General features: G+C 41.4%; 3 protein-coding genes across 5 annotated transcripts in view; 1 reads left to right on the top strand and 2 right to left on the bottom strand.

Annotated features, from left to right (window-relative positions):
• The window catches only part of lrp11 (low density lipoprotein receptor-related protein 11), a 7,927-nt gene extending 4,856 nt beyond the window's left edge, over window positions 1-3,071 (top strand). For both annotated transcript variants that reach the window (XM_010790532.1, XM_010790533.1), the window contains exons 6-9: window positions 1,901-2,068; window positions 2,153-2,209; window positions 2,382-2,474; window positions 2,550-3,071. In XM_010790532.1, coding sequence (XP_010788834.1) covers window positions 1,901-2,068; window positions 2,153-2,209; window positions 2,382-2,474; window positions 2,550-2,704 — 473 coding nt within the window. In that variant the 3' untranslated portion in view covers window positions 2,705-3,071. The remainder of the gene's footprint in view (window positions 1-1,900; window positions 2,069-2,152; window positions 2,210-2,381; window positions 2,475-2,549) is intronic.
• Window positions 3,072-4,434: 1,363 nt separating this feature from the next.
• On the bottom strand, window positions 4,435-11,685 carry pcmt (protein-L-isoaspartate (D-aspartate) O-methyltransferase). Of its 2 annotated transcripts, none has more exons than XM_010790531.1 (8): window positions 11,502-11,685; window positions 9,257-9,361; window positions 9,120-9,151; window positions 8,297-8,401; window positions 8,029-8,149; window positions 6,684-6,769; window positions 6,354-6,581; window positions 4,435-5,275 (listed from the first exon to the last, which is right to left on the bottom strand). In XM_010790531.1, exons 1-7 carry the CDS (start codon window positions 11,668-11,670, stop codon window positions 6,402-6,404), a joined length of 798 nt encoding a protein of 265 aa, XP_010788833.1. In that variant the 5' UTR covers window positions 11,671-11,685; the 3' UTR covers window positions 4,435-5,275; window positions 6,354-6,401. The 2 variants fall into 2 exon arrangements, with proteins under 2 accessions (XP_010788833.1, XP_010788832.1); XM_010790530.1 differs by having other exon boundaries at window positions 6,412-6,581.
• A 1,631-nt stretch (window positions 11,686-13,316) lies between these two features.
• The window catches only part of lats1 (large tumor suppressor kinase 1), an 8,204-nt gene continuing 6,421 nt past the window's right edge, over window positions 13,317-15,099 (bottom strand). Inside the window, exon 6 of the mRNA XM_010790548.1 lies at window positions 13,317-13,369. Coding sequence (XP_010788850.1) covers window positions 13,317-13,369 — 53 coding nt within the window. The remainder of the gene's footprint in view (window positions 13,370-15,099) is intronic.

The raw sequence follows: 15,099 nt of genomic DNA, 5'->3' as shown, positions 1-15,099 counted from the left end.
GCAAGGAGACAAGAAGACAAGAAGACTAAGATACAGGAAGAGAAGGGAGAAAAGAAGACAACTTGACAACGAAACAAGGACACAAGGCTACTAAGGAGAAAAGAATAATAAGACAAATTGACCAGAGAAAAAAGACAAAGAAACAAGGACACCAGGAGACAACGAGAAGACAACGAGAAGATAAATAGACAAAGAGACAAGGAGACAAAGAGAAGAGGAGCTTAATTAGACATTGGGACAAAAAGACAAGAAGACTACAAGGATAGAAGGAGACAAAAGACACAAAGATACAAAGAGACAAGAATAAAATGTACAAAGTCAAAAGGAAACAAGGAGACAAAGAGACAAGAAGACTGAGATACCGGAAGACAAGGGAGAGAAGAAGACAACTTGAGAAATGAACAAGGACACCAGGAGACAAAGAGAAAAAGAGACAAGGAGACGAGACTTGCCAAACATACAAATAAAGGCAGGAGGAAAAGCAGGAAACGGTAACGTCGCCTACACTGCTACTTATTCCTTCAGCTGAAAACGTTTATTATTCAAGGACTTTTTTTGGAACAGTCTTGCCGTTATTGAATGAATTAGTAGCAGCAACAGAACTCATATAAAGGACATTTACCTACGTGCAAATGTCATTTTTTCGGTTTGCTCATTTCTTAGGAAACGTCTTTGCAGGCTGGGATGCTTCTCAGCAAAAATGATCATCTTTATGAACCCCTTTTGCAAAAGCTTCGATATCTGTGATGTTGTTCCCATTATATGATTGGATGTGAATCTATTAGCATCACCAGTGCAGTATCCCTTTGTAAAGAGGCAGAGGTTTTTAATGCGGGTGTGGACAAAGTAGCAGATGGAGTCTCTGTAGGCAGCCATTGAGAGCACTGAGCTTCAAATGCTGGCCAAATCACAGAGGCACTCAGCATTCTGCGGGAAAGCAGCTCTTTGCCTGCTCCTCTGAGTGCAGGAACAAAGCCCCTCTGTCCCCTCGGCCATCTGATCCCTCAGTCAGGCTGAGACTCTCCCCCATCGGTATTTTACCGCATGTATTACATTCTCAGGAGTCTTTCTTTCTTTGTGTCATGAATGCTCAGTCTTGTGTGTAAATGATTGGCCAACTAAGACGACACCTCATTGTTTAGGAGAGAGAGAGAGAAGTCCAGCATCACAGGTCTAACAGGTTGAATGACTGTTAAATCCCCCCACCCCCCCCCACCTTCGGCAAAAACCCCAACCTGACACTCACCATCGATGGCAGTGGAGTAATATTTGTCCCCACCCTCTCCTTCGAGCCCCACATCCGCCAAGTTGTTAAAATCTAATTTGTCCACCTCCGCAACATTGCTAAACTCCGTCCCTTTCTCACCCGCCCTGCAGCTGAGCGACTCATTCACGCCTTCATCTCCTCCCGCCTTGACTACTGTAACTCACTCCTCTACGGCATCAGCACTACATCCCTCATTAGACTCCAGCCTGTTCAGAACGCAGCCACCAGACTCCTCACCCACACCAAATCATGGCATCACATCACTCCACTGGCTTCCCGTCTCTCACCGCATCCACTACATACTCCTGGTCCTCACTTACAAAGCCATCAACCATCTGCCCCCCCCTACCTCACTGACCTCCTCATCCTCTACCAAACCCCCCGGTAACCTCAGACCCACCTCAGCCGGTTTTGCCAAGGCCAAACTCCGGAGCTTAGGGGACAGAGCCTTCTTCTTATTTTGTTTGTTTGTTTTGACCTGTCTTTGTTTGTCTACCCTCCCCCCGACTGTAAAGCATCTTTGAGTTAGAGAAAAGCGCTATATAAATATAATTTATTATTATTATTATTATTATTATTAAATGACCACAATGAACTTTAGTTTTCCATCTAACTATAACTCTGTTGTTGTAGATCCATGTGCTGCAGCTCCAGTTGTCGGACCCTGTAAAGGCACCTTTCCACGCTGGTACTACGACCACAATGGGGGAGAATGCAAACACTTCCTGTACGGCGGTTGCCAGGGCAACCATAACAATTTCCTCCAGGAATCTGACTGCGTCAGCGAATGTATACAAAAAGGTGAGAATGTGCTTCTTGTGGGTGTTTATGTTTTCTAAATCTAATTTTAAAATGACGTAAAAACAACATGTTAACATCTTTTAGGCCCAGCTTTCAAACCGGCAACTGCAGCTCCACCAATCACCAAACCGACTGAGATAGGTAAAGGCAGAGTGCATTCAATCAAACTTTATTGAAAAATCAGTGTATGTTAGCTATAAAGTCTAAGTTCTATTTACGTCTGAAGGAAGTGACTCGGAAGACATGTTCTACCAAGGAAGCGTCCTCGACTGAAGTCTAAATTCTATTTGTGTTTTTATTTTGTTTTTTTAAGCTGCCCCTAAAGTCTCTCAGAGCCAACCAGAGAGCAGCTTCCCCATCTCCAAACCATTTCCAGCACGAGGAGGGCATCCACCACCTGAGTCAGGTAAAGTTTATATCAGGGAACTTCGTGTTTTATGTGTAGTTCTCTTCCTAATTCCCTATATGCTTCCTCCTGAAGGTGCGATCCTGCCTCTGGCTCTCGGCCTCATCATCACCTCTCTGCTGCTGCTCATGATCGGCTGTCGACTCAGACTCGTTCAACACAAGATTAAGAAAACCCGCCCCCTCACCACAGAGGAGTCGGATTACCTCATCAACGGCATGTACCTGTAGCCAATCAGCAAACACGTGAGATCTGAGAAACAGTGGGTGTTGTTGCCTGAGCCTGGACTTTTTGATTTTGCTCTCCCAACTCTCTTCTGTTTCTGAACCTCCCTGCACAGACTGAACCCTTCTCACTCGGTAAACTGATAGATGCTCCCTTCAAAGCCACATATTCAGATGCTTGTCATTCATACTTACGTCTTAAGAAATATCTGCGATGGAAGAGTCAGCTCGTATATAGATACTGATATACAGCTGTCTGCATTACCCCCAATGACTTCTGGGATATATGCAGTCTTGGGGTGTTTCTCAATGTCAAGGACGCTTCCTTGGTAGGACATGTCTTCCGAGTAACTTCCTTCAGAAGCGAGGCAAGAATCCTTCCTGGCATTCGGAAAACGAAGAGTGGAACAGGCGAGCAAGTGTGCGTCATATGAGAGGCCCCGCCTTACATTTTCCGCCAAATATTTTGGGAAATTGGTCCGTGCACAAAGCATTGTGGGGATTTTAAGACCGCGGAGGATACACATGTGCAGCCTCGAAATGTCTCGCTACGAAGGAGGCCGGGCTCGGCAGAATTCAAAGGAGCTTGGACATTGGAACAGTCCACTCGATGACGTAGCATCCTTGAAATAGTGGCTCTGGAGCATCCTTCCTTGACATTGAGAAACACCCTTGGTCCCCTTTTTGAACATGTATTTTATTCCTCCAAAAATCAGCTGAATATCAAACATATCAACAATGCATTATCCCATCTACTGCTACACACATACATGCTGTATTTCTGCCACTGGATGGCACCAATGTGGCATGTTTGTGGAGAGGATGTTACGTTATTTCACTTGCCAGAAGCCACACATTTAACACATTGGAGTGCTGCCTGATATAGTGCGCTTTTTTGACTGCTTAACAATCAGCCACAACTTTTTCCTTAAGCCATAGCAAGTTGGTCAAAATCCATTCCTTTGTAAGTTTTGTTGTATATTGTTCTTTAAAAAACAATGTGTGTTGGGGAATAATTGGACCTGCATGTCCTCCTTCACCCTCTGACGCAGATGACCAACCTTGAGCTGCATGCTATCTCCCTTAAGGAGGGGCTGCCCTAGCATATTGTTCTTCTTGCCAGTTTGTGACCGGGCAACTGTCGGTCAGAGATAGTTATTGTTGTGGAACACATCCGTCTAGGGGTGTAGATGACCCCGAGCCATAAGCTACAACAACTGTGATTCAGTGTCCTCAGCTGTTTAGTCTATCTATTGAAGAATGTTGATTATTCCACTCTGAACTAGTTAAAACCTGGAGCTACAGGAGGGGTCTTCAGAATTGATTTGGCATCTCAACTGTGTGGTCAGACCGTGGCCCGTGACATGTCTTGTGAATTCTCCGGCCGAAGCTCCAAATAAACCGTCAAGTGTTTGACATCAAAGCTCCAGCTCTCCATCGTCTCTCTGAGTCCTGTCTCCAATTGCTTCAGAAGTTTCCCCCACAATGTGGAGTATATATTATATGTGCGCTTGTGTATTCCCTCAAAGTGCTGTCTTATCATGTGAGATATTAAAGTTTATTATATATCTGTTGACAAAGTAGTTAACAAGAATGAACTTGAACTATTTCTCCATACCTTAGCACATTACTAAAATACAATTCAAGCCAGTGAGGTCATTAGCTGTTTCTTTTATTATTCATGATATATATTTGAACCCCGAGCTTGCAGCCTGCACACACAAAAATAGGCGGACAAAAACATAAGCATCTCTTTATTTTCATGTGCCATTCCAGAAACTGTGAAAGCCAAAACTCATCCCATCACCCAAAATAAAGTGTGCTTTTTGATTTCAAGAACGCAGACATTCATTTGCTTTATATTGTTGGAGTTTCATGTTGGCAAAGCAGTGACTATCCCATGTAGTATCAGCCACCAGGAGAGCCTGCGCAAAATAGCTAAATGTGAAACCAGCGGCACAAAGCAACAGAGGCGTGATGTGCACGGTGTTATGTGTGCACGGCTCTCTTTGGAGTATGTTCAGTACAACCCGATGCTTTTCTTATTCTATAGAATGAGTGCTGCATATGACACAGGAAGTGTTGTTTCTTCGGTCGTTGTGTGTTCCTATAATGCTGTTAGGAGTAAAGCTCGTATGTTAGCAGAGAGGTCTACAGTTTAATGATCCACACACACACACGCTGTTGCTAGGTGGATTATCTTAAAGTTTCCTTGTTGATGTCCGGCGTCCTTCTTACATTCAGCTGCAATGTTATACTGTGAAAAAATAGCTGCTTGCAAATCAAACGTTGAAACCCAAAAAAAATTATAACCAAAATCCAACATACAACCAAAGAAGATGCAGGGCTGAAAAGAAAAAACTAAAAGCCCTCTGCTATATTTCTGTGCCGAGATTCAAGCAGTCCTTTTTTTCCCCCCCAGCCCTCCGTGGGCTCCACGTGAGACTCGTCCGTCGTTAAACAAAAGAAAGTTTTCCTATGCTTTCACTGCCATGGGCTGCTGCACCCCATCCACGTTTCACCAGGTTCAAACTTAAAGGGTGAATTATGGACCGTCTTCCTCTTCAAAGTTCATCCCTAAGAAACAGAAATCCAATGTTAGGAAAGAAGAGCAACATGCAAAGAAACACAGCCAACCTCCATTCATGCTGAGTCAATCGCATGCACAACTTAAACACGACAGTAACATGTGAACAGTTAAAGGGTTTTTTCTACATCTCACAGAGTAGAAGATCAACAACAAAAAAAAAGCTGTTTGGATATGTTTTTTTATGAGCATCCAATTGGACAAAGAAGCCATGCTCTTGAAAACAAAGCTTATGCCTTCACACATTTAATTAGTTTTATGTTTGGGTTTCAAAACAGTGTTTCCGCCAGACCAGGGCTGAGAGGGCGTCCACCCCGAGAGTGGGGGGGGACGTCATGTTGTGTCACGTGACTTGAATTTTGAATTGAGCCGTCCCTTATAGATACTATCTCTTAACGTATAATAATAATAATAAATTTTATTTGTATTGCACTTTACATTTGAAATAAACCTCAAAGTGCTACAGTACATAATATATATATGTATGCACACAAACAATTTTGAATTGAGCCGTCCCTTATAGATACTATCTCTTAACGTATGCACACAAACAATTTTGAATTGCGCCGTGCCTTATACTATCTCTTTACAGGGACACCCCTCCTGGCATGGTCCTTGGAAGATGCGGCTGTGTTTTGTTTTTTTCTTCACAGGAACACGCTTTGCTGGCGGCGAAAATAATCCCACCAGACTCCTTTGCCCCTCCAACAGAGGATGTCCTTGTCCTTTTTCCTTTTCGTTATTTCAAGCGATAGAAACTCTCGATCTTCTCTTAAATTATTATTTTTTTTGGACGCCCTCGACTCGAGTTCAGGGCGTTCCGAGCTGAATAAGAGCGCCAAATGACGGCAAGACGCCCCCCTGGCGGAAACGCTGTTTTGAAAAACAACGTCAAATGCCATTAGTCCGGCAGGTTGTAGTTAACTAATTTAGAACTATGGAATTCAAAAATGATAAAGTAAACGTGCAGCTAGCTGGTATGGCATGGAAGAAGCAAAAATAATGTCAACAAGCAGCAAAACGCAGCCTCTTGTGATCCGTTGCCTGCTCCACGCCACACCGGTTCACCTTTAGCACTGTGAGAAGCAGAGAGAGGGAGGGGGGGGGAGAAGGAAGTCACTTCCACCTGGACCACTGCTTGTCTTTGTCTGTTAAAGGCACATAAATCACGCCCATCAGGGGCTTCATTTTGGTGCTGCCGTCCTCCAACTTGTCGTACTGCTCCAGCATCTGGTTCCCCCCCGCCGGGCCCACGGGCAGGATCAGCCGCCCGCCGGGCTTCAGCTGATCCAGAAGCTGGCAGAGACACAAGGAGTAAGTGTTGTGAGGACACAAAAGGTTTAAATAAGGACAATGTGACCTCCATCATCATCTCTCACAGTATCCATAGAAACTCACGGCCTGGGGGACGTTAGGGGCCGCTGCTCCAACGTGGATGGCATCATAAGGAGCTTCCTCAGGGAGGCCCATCCGCCCGTCTCCCACTGAAACACACAGCGCCATGTTGAGATTGGTATGCTTTACTGATTGCTGTGCTGGCAACTCTTCTATGGGGCTGTTTGTGACTATGCTTTTCATTACTTGTCTAATCTACTGATCATGTTTTCATAAAGCAGGGTAATATAGAGAAGAAAAATCACATGCAACTTTATTCTAATGCATCTAGCTTCCTATTGAGAATACGTTTTTTAAGTTAGAAGTGATGTCTCAAAAACAAAGCAGCTCTTCCGATGCTACTTTTTGACATCAAATAGTTTGTCTTGTGTGCAAAAAAACTAATAATAAGGTAATTTAGGAGAAACCAGCTCGAGTGCGCTAGAATTTGAAAATGCACAGCCGGAAAAAATCTGCCACTTCCTTCAGACTTCCTTACAGAGCCCCTCCTCCAACACACACGAACGTGCACATGACCAATGAGGGCACGAGATAAGTTTGTGCACAGATGGAAGGCTGACAGGCAGGTAGGCCATCCAGTTATTTTAGCCGGGCCGGCTCAGATGATTGGTCGTGCTTTTTACAGTACCACGGCTTCCACAGATGATATTTTTTTATGGGTTTTTGGCAAAGCACTTAAGATATTCATTGCTATCTGGATGTTAAGAGCATTCCATGGAATATAACAAAAAGTGTATCTCGAGCCGGTTTCTCAAACTTACCTACCCCACCTTTAAGTGTAATAAAGTTTTAGCCTGAATCTTTCAATCTGTAAAAAACCCTGCAAGTCTTTTTTCCCTCTACTCTTTTGCTGCCTATTTATAGTTTATTTATTTATGTGTAGGTAATTTACCAACCAATTTAAATGTTAAATTGCAAAGTACACTCAATGTAGAAAGTGTAGCAGCCTTCTAAAAATCTTTAGTAATTTTGCAGAGTTAATGATTAAAATAGCTGGCAATTTATACATAAGGGAAAATACTCGACCGATACTCAACAAATGTTTTCCACCCGCACTGACAATCAGTCATAAATAGTTTTCAAACATAAAAGATAATGACTATTTACTGTCTAGTATTAGCACTACCAGCCTCCTGCAGACAGAGCAGCTGAAAGTGGGCACCGACTACTTAATTATTGAGCACTGCACAGACCCATTTACTGAGCTACGGTTTGTTGTGTCGACACTGAAGAGAAGATAGAAAGCACTGAGGAGCTTTCAATGTCAGCTCAGATTAGTGTTATTGAAATAAGTTCCAAAAGAAAACAGAAACAAAATCCCTTTGACCTTTGATCGAAGACATCTTACCCATTAGCGTGACTCTGCCCGACGTTAGCAAACTGGGGTCATCTTTATTCACATTGTTTACAGAGTCGTCTACCAGCTCCTGGATATGATCGATGCCTATAACTTTCCCTTTAGGACCAACCTGTAAAACAGAGAGGGAGTAACGGGGCTCAGCTCACACAACAACAACACAACAACAACAACAACAATAAACCTCACATTCAGACAAACTCAATCAGAACTCCACCAAAGAGAAATGGTATGTGTTTACCCGTCATGAGTGGCTCACCATTCGTGCGAAGCAGGCGGACAGGATGCCGCTGCCGGAGCCCACGTCCAGAGCTTTGGCCCCGTCGTACAGCTGGTCGTGAAGGAGCTCCAGGGCGTAGGCGTGCTGCGTGGAGGGAGAGGACGTGGAGAGGAAACAGCATCACAACCCGTCAGCCAGCTTTCATCTCACACGAGACGAGGTCAATCCTACACAGTACATCTAGCTGACCAACATCAGCATGAGTCTCTTTCTGTGTTAGCATCATTACAAATATGATTTTTTTTAAATACAATAAAACCAGACAGGTGATTTAAGTAAGCTAACAAGCCAACAATCAACACAAAAATATAAAATGACATATTTGGTTAACTGACATAGTAAAACACAAAATTGGTCGGATTTAGGGCTGGGCAAAAATATATGGATATTCTATCAATATCCTGATATGAGATTTGATTTGGTCTAAGTTTTGGGATATTGTAATTTTGTTTTTAACAGTTTTAAAGGATGCATTACATGAAGGTGGTGTCATTTGATTATTTGTCTTAACCCCCTGAATCATTAAATCCATATTAGTAATGATTATTTATCTAAAATGTTATTGTGTAATGATTTATGAAAATCATACAATATCGTCATGGACACAGGGTAAATATTGCTATTATTTATTCAAATCCATATCGCCCGCCCTAGTTTGATTTGGCACAGAAAGGGAAACTATAAGTAGTATTTCTCTGACTTCCTATCTTCTGAGAGACTGAATGAGAGCAAGGTTTTAAAAAGACCGTTCACAGTTGTTATTCACAGGATGCAGAAATGTCAGAGTGTTTTAAAGTCATACCATGTGTGGGGCGCTGATGGTTGCTTGATAGCCTTTTGGTGAAAAGAAAGATCAGGTTAGTTCATCCCTCTGACAGCAAACTGTGTTCCAGACTGTGCTGAGATGCATGAGTGAACCCAGGGTGTGAGCACACGTACCTATTGACTGCGGCGAGTCCATGTACGGATTACACCTCGAGAAATGACCTCGGTCTGTGGCCAGCATGACTTCATAGACCTTGTCAGACTTAATAATGCCATTTTCTGTGGATGCAAAAAAAGTGTGTCATTGTCTATTAGGGAAACATGAACGAGCTTAAACACCAGGCGGGAATATATTACATAATCTTGCAGCAACTCGAAAGACATAAGAGAAAAATAACATACAGACAGATTGTTTGATATTAGGCATTGCACAACCAATTTCTTTGACTAGTGGATCTTTTTGGGTGTGCAATATAAATATCTTTACCCTGAGAATTAGAGAACTATCAGTGGTGTGTTATTAGAAAATATTTCTTATCCCCATGATTTTTTGTCACTGTGATAATGATGGATGAATTACCCCAAAACACATCTGGCTTTATAACCTTTAATCAATCGTCTCGTTTTATTTTCCAGAAAATGTATTATATACAGATATCAAGGTAGACGACCTAATCCATTCCTGACTCTACATGGTGTGGTAGAAGGAACTAGAAAGGCTCCCTAAAGAAGTTGTGTCTTCAGAGTAATGTACATTGCCTTGTTTTTCATGCTGCTGCCACGCAAACATTTCCCAAATTGGGATCAATAAAGTACCTCTCTCTCTCTCTCTCTCTACCTCTCTCTCTACCTCTCTCTCTATCTATCTACCTACCTATGTCTCTATCAATCAATCTACCTACCTCTCTATCTCTCTACCTATCTATCTAGCAGCTGGTCCCAAAGCAGGAAGAGCCAAGCACAACGGGCGCTTCTCATTCCCCCCCGCTCACTGTCAGAGCATTCTGCTGCATAAGGTTGCATTACAAATAAACCATACAGGCTGCCAGATGGACACAGAGATTTTAGAAATTAAAATAACCCATAGTGTCAGATTTCAAGCAGTTTCCTTCCCAATAAGAATCTTTCTAAGAATTGAAAGTTGTCCTTTGCAACCCCAAGTGAAGTAAACGGACGTAGATGTTGTTTTCGAGGTTATAAACCTGCTAAATAAACATTTTAGAGACATATTTCCTCTTAAGCACATCAGGGTGCTTATATATAGAATTCATGATGCAGACAAGGTTTGAAATCAAATGCAACTGGGTGAAGGATAACTGCCTGCACCGACCAGTCCTGAACACCAGTATTCCGAAGGACACAAAACATGAAAACAGTTGTGAATTAGCATGCATCCTGTGTGTGACCTGCTTAAATCCAGTTCATGCAAACTGAGGGTTAGATTTAAATCATTCATGTGTCTGTTCAGTAAAATGATCTGTTGCAATGCTCTGCTTCACTGCATAGAATATAAATAGCCACTTTATATTGAAAGTGAAATTGATGCTAAAGTCATAACTTTGAACATCATTTTTGCAAGAATTTGATTTGGTGTTTGGTGCATAAACTAGGAAATCGAAATACACAGAAATTACTGCAAAAGTAAACAGAAAACTCTAGTACGTAGGCTACAATCCAACTATTTTTAGAATCGGAGAGCTGTACAGTGTAGGGAAAGATGTGCAAACATATTGATAATGTTGCTATAGGCAAGTTATCATGTCAAATCAGAGCAAGTATTTTAAACACACACTGCACTGTCATCTGACTGAAGAATGTGGCACTGATGGCATCGACCACAGTGGATTCAGCACCAGATAGCAGCAGTCTGGCAGCAGGGTGATACACTGAGTAATGCTCTGTTATTTAGCAGAGCAACAACTGCCACTTTCAATCACTCACTCACAATGGCACTATAGAAACTAGGCTCACTTGACCAGCTGTCAGTGTCATTCGTGTAATACAAAAAGCGGCACATAGATTATAGTAGATAGTATCAATGAATGTGGGCAGGGCTCTTAGCAGCGCTAGCTTCAACAGCTACAACGTTCCAAATGACGCACATAGAGCTAACAGGCTAAGCTAACGTGACACAAAACTGAAGCTGCCCAAATGAACTGTAACTTTAATTAACGTGTGTGTTTACTGTTAATTCGAGCAACGGAATAAGGCGTGAATCCGCTCCACTATAGCATGGTTTGGGAAAGGGGTGGAGAGAAAGGTAACGCGAGGTCAACAACAACATAGCTTAGCAACCATCTAGCTAGCAGCCACTCCTCCTCCTCCTCCTCATGTGCACACGCCTCAAAACTACACCGTTTTTCAGAGAACATTCTACAAAAGCGTCAGTGCAACCACCGTGCAAAACATTAGGACTTACTGCGGAGGTTGTTGACAAGCTCTGCGTGGCTGACTCCTCCAGATTTCCAGGCCATTATTAAACACGCTTTGCGGAGTAAGTAGAGAGCAGCTGTCAGTGCCGCGCCTGCGCCAAATGTTTGTCCGATGAAGCTGACAACCTCCAGAGCAGAGGGCGCGTCACCAGACATCCACAGATATCTCTCCTGATACACACCCTGAAACACAACAGTGGCATTTAAAAATACACTATTCATATTTTATTTATGGTTTTAAATTAAAGCCTCAGCTAAGGTTAAGTGTACAATAAAAAAGAAGGAGCATAGCTTACTCACAATTACATTTGCCGCATAGACGGTGGCCGGTAGGTGGAGTGCGACAACAGTGTATGAGTGCGACACTAGCTAGTGATTTTTTATTTATTTATTTAAAACAATGACAGTATGTAGCTATTGTAAATACGTCTGTTAAAAATTAATAGTAATTAATATCATTTTTCACAATTTATGCAATGGGGGTTCATTTTATTTTATTCATTTTATAATAAAATGTTCTGTTCAGGAAATGATTTATCCATTTTATTTGCTTACATAATTATCATACTATATATTTATAAGTATACAGGATTTTAAACATAAAACGTTTTTTTCTATGTATACTGTTAAAAAAACATTTTTGAAAAGAAAAATAATGATCTAATTGTAATTATATGAAGTTTTTTAAATATGTATTCAATTTCAGAATATTATTAATATTTTATATATTACAGAGAAGCAGGTAAATAGCATGTATTTGCCCCAAACATTGAGAAAATTCGCACAAATGTTTTAAAACGTGTTAATAGTAAATGAGCGAAAAGTCGTCTGATTTTCTGGTTTGAACTTGCCGGGCCACCGTAGCTACGTACAAAGTAGTGAGGCGCGTACGCTCCGGATTTGGTTTTCCCCACGAATGCTAAGCTAACACTAGCAATCGTTCTTTTTTTTATTTAAAGTGTGTGAAACTGTTTCAATGGAGAGTGTAAATGCTAAGTACGTGTCCCAGAAAATCAGTAAAACCAGATGGCGACCCGTATCTCATTCCACTTTGCAGCAACCAGATATCTTTGCGGCTGGCTCCTGGGATAACGAGGTTGGAAAGTTGTCTGTCATATTATGATGCTGCAAACATTAATCGAAATATGTATGAATTCTATGTGGTTTGGGCTTTTTCGCGTGTTACACAGACGCTCAAAACATGACTTAAAACGTGTAATATACCTTAAGGCATGCAGCTAGTGCATAAACACATGTTATATTAGCTGTAGGGATGTCATGTTAGACTTACCACACACTTAAGCCACGCTATTTATTTCTAATTCTTACTAAATTGAAGGAGATACATGGCATAGTGACCAAAACATTTCCTTATTATGATAACTGTCAGTTAGATTATTGTCTATTCTTCTGTGCTTCACATTACAACCTTTTAAAACAAGTTCAAATTGTACATCAATTACTAATGAATGTGTTTTTTTTTATAGGATAACAAGATTTCCTTTTGGTCAATTGTGAATCCTGAAAGCTCTTCATTGGATGATGGATTTGAAGGAGACCCACAGCTTTTATGTGAACACAAGCATGATGGAGATGTTCTGGATCTTCAGGTAAGAAACTCATCTTAATCATTGTTGATACTAAAGAAAAAGAATACTTGTTGATCTGTTAGTCTGAAATGCTAGTCTAACAATTTTTCGAGAAATGCAGATACAACATTTTTTCTCTTCTGATCCCTCGTTCAATAAGACTATTGCTTTGTTTTTCAGTTTTTGGACCAAGACAAAATCGTCACAACATCGTCAACTGGAGCAGTAACCATCTTCCGCCACCACCAAAACAGTCAGGTACGCACCTGCAAAAATGTTTTTCAGATGCAGAAGTGTTTCATGGAGGATGACTATATGTGTGCAATGAAGTGGGTTTTTTCACACTTAAAGGTGGGGTATGTAATTTATTTCAGAAACACTTTTTGTTATATTCCATGGAATGCTCTTAACATCCCGATAGCAATGAATATATTAAATGCTTTGACAGTAAATACATTAAAACATTTCATCTGTGGAACCCATGGTACTGTAAAAAGCACGACCAATCATCTGAGCCGGCCCGGCTAAAGTAACTGGATGGCCTACCTGCCTGTCAGCCTTCCATCTGTGCACAAACTTATCTCGTGCCCTCATTGGTCATGTGCGCGTTCGTGTGTGTTGGAGGAGGGGCTCTGTAAGGAAGTCTGAAGGAAGTGGCAGATTTTTTCCGGCTGTGTACTTTCAAATTCTAGCGCACTCGAGCTGGTTTCTCCAAAATTACCTACACTACCTTTAATGGTTTTTCCTGACTCTTTTAACATACATAACATTAATTATTTTGTACAGTTTTCATTAAATATGTACACAAAAAAGAAAAGAAAGAAAGAAACATTATTTATTTATTATATATATACCCACACAATCCCTTAAATGTATTGCACATGTTAATTGTCTTTCTAAAGCTTTTCAATACATTTACTTTGACTTTTGACTTTTATACATTTTTGTTTTGGCTTTTTCAAATGTCTAAGTCAGTGCATGATAGTCAGCTGTTTATTCTTACCTTAAACCTCCACACTGTGGAGTATTGTATGAAAGTATAAATGGTACAATAACTTGATTTTAGCTAGGGATATCTAAGGGTTAGATTTACCTAGCTTTGTATTTATGAGAGCATTTGCATATTGTGAAAGAGTTACACATCCTCATGTCCTCAAGATGTAATTAATTACTGTAAAAACCTTTGTTTATATCTTAAAGGTCCCCTATTATACTGTTTTTCATCAATATATCACAGGTCTGAGATATATCCAGAACCTGTCTCTGATTGGCTGAAACACCAAACAGATCATTGCAGCATCCCATAATCCCCTCTGTTTCAGCCCTGTTTCCAAAGTACTGATTCTCTGGCCGTTTCTCAATCGCGAGGATGCTGGCTTGGTAGTCGCGTACTTCCAAGTCACTTCCTTCAGAAACGAAGCAAGTATACTTCCAAGCCACGGCTACGGAAAACGAAGAAGAATGGAACAGGCTAACAAGTGTGCCACTCTCTCTAACGGTTTCAACACAAACTGTACCAAAAATAAATACCTCACGATGTCTATCTAATTACGAACTTGCTTTACTTTCACGGAACACATTTTTTGTGATAACAAACAAATGTAACAAAGTAACATATTTACCAACACATGTTCTTCGCCACTACATACTTACATTTAAATGTGTGCTGCGTCGGTTCAGCCATTCTCCGCAAGGGTTTTTGAAATTGGTCCGTGCGCAAAGCATTGTGGGGATTTGAAGGACGCGAAGTCTACCCATGTGCAGCCTCGAAATTACCCCCAAACCAAGGACGCGGCCTCTGTGGAATTCCAAGTATGCTGGAGATTGGAACAGTCCTTCGGCGGCACTCGATGACGTAGCATCCTTGAAATATTGGCTTGGAAGCCAGTTTCCTCGAGATTGAGAAACGGCCTCTGTCGACTCATAGTAAGAACAGGATTTTGGTCTGGTAGATGTAAGTAATACGTGGCGAGTACACACGGTTGACCGAGTTTCA

This window comes from Notothenia coriiceps, unplaced genomic scaffold, assembly GCF_000735185.1.
Source record: "Notothenia coriiceps isolate Sejong01 unplaced genomic scaffold, NC01 NC01_scaffold00034377, whole genome shotgun sequence".
NCBI lineage: Eukaryota > Metazoa > Chordata > Actinopteri > Perciformes > Nototheniidae > Notothenia > Notothenia coriiceps.
Note: the sequence above shows the minus strand (reverse complement) of the source record. Positions and strands in the feature narration are given on the sequence as shown.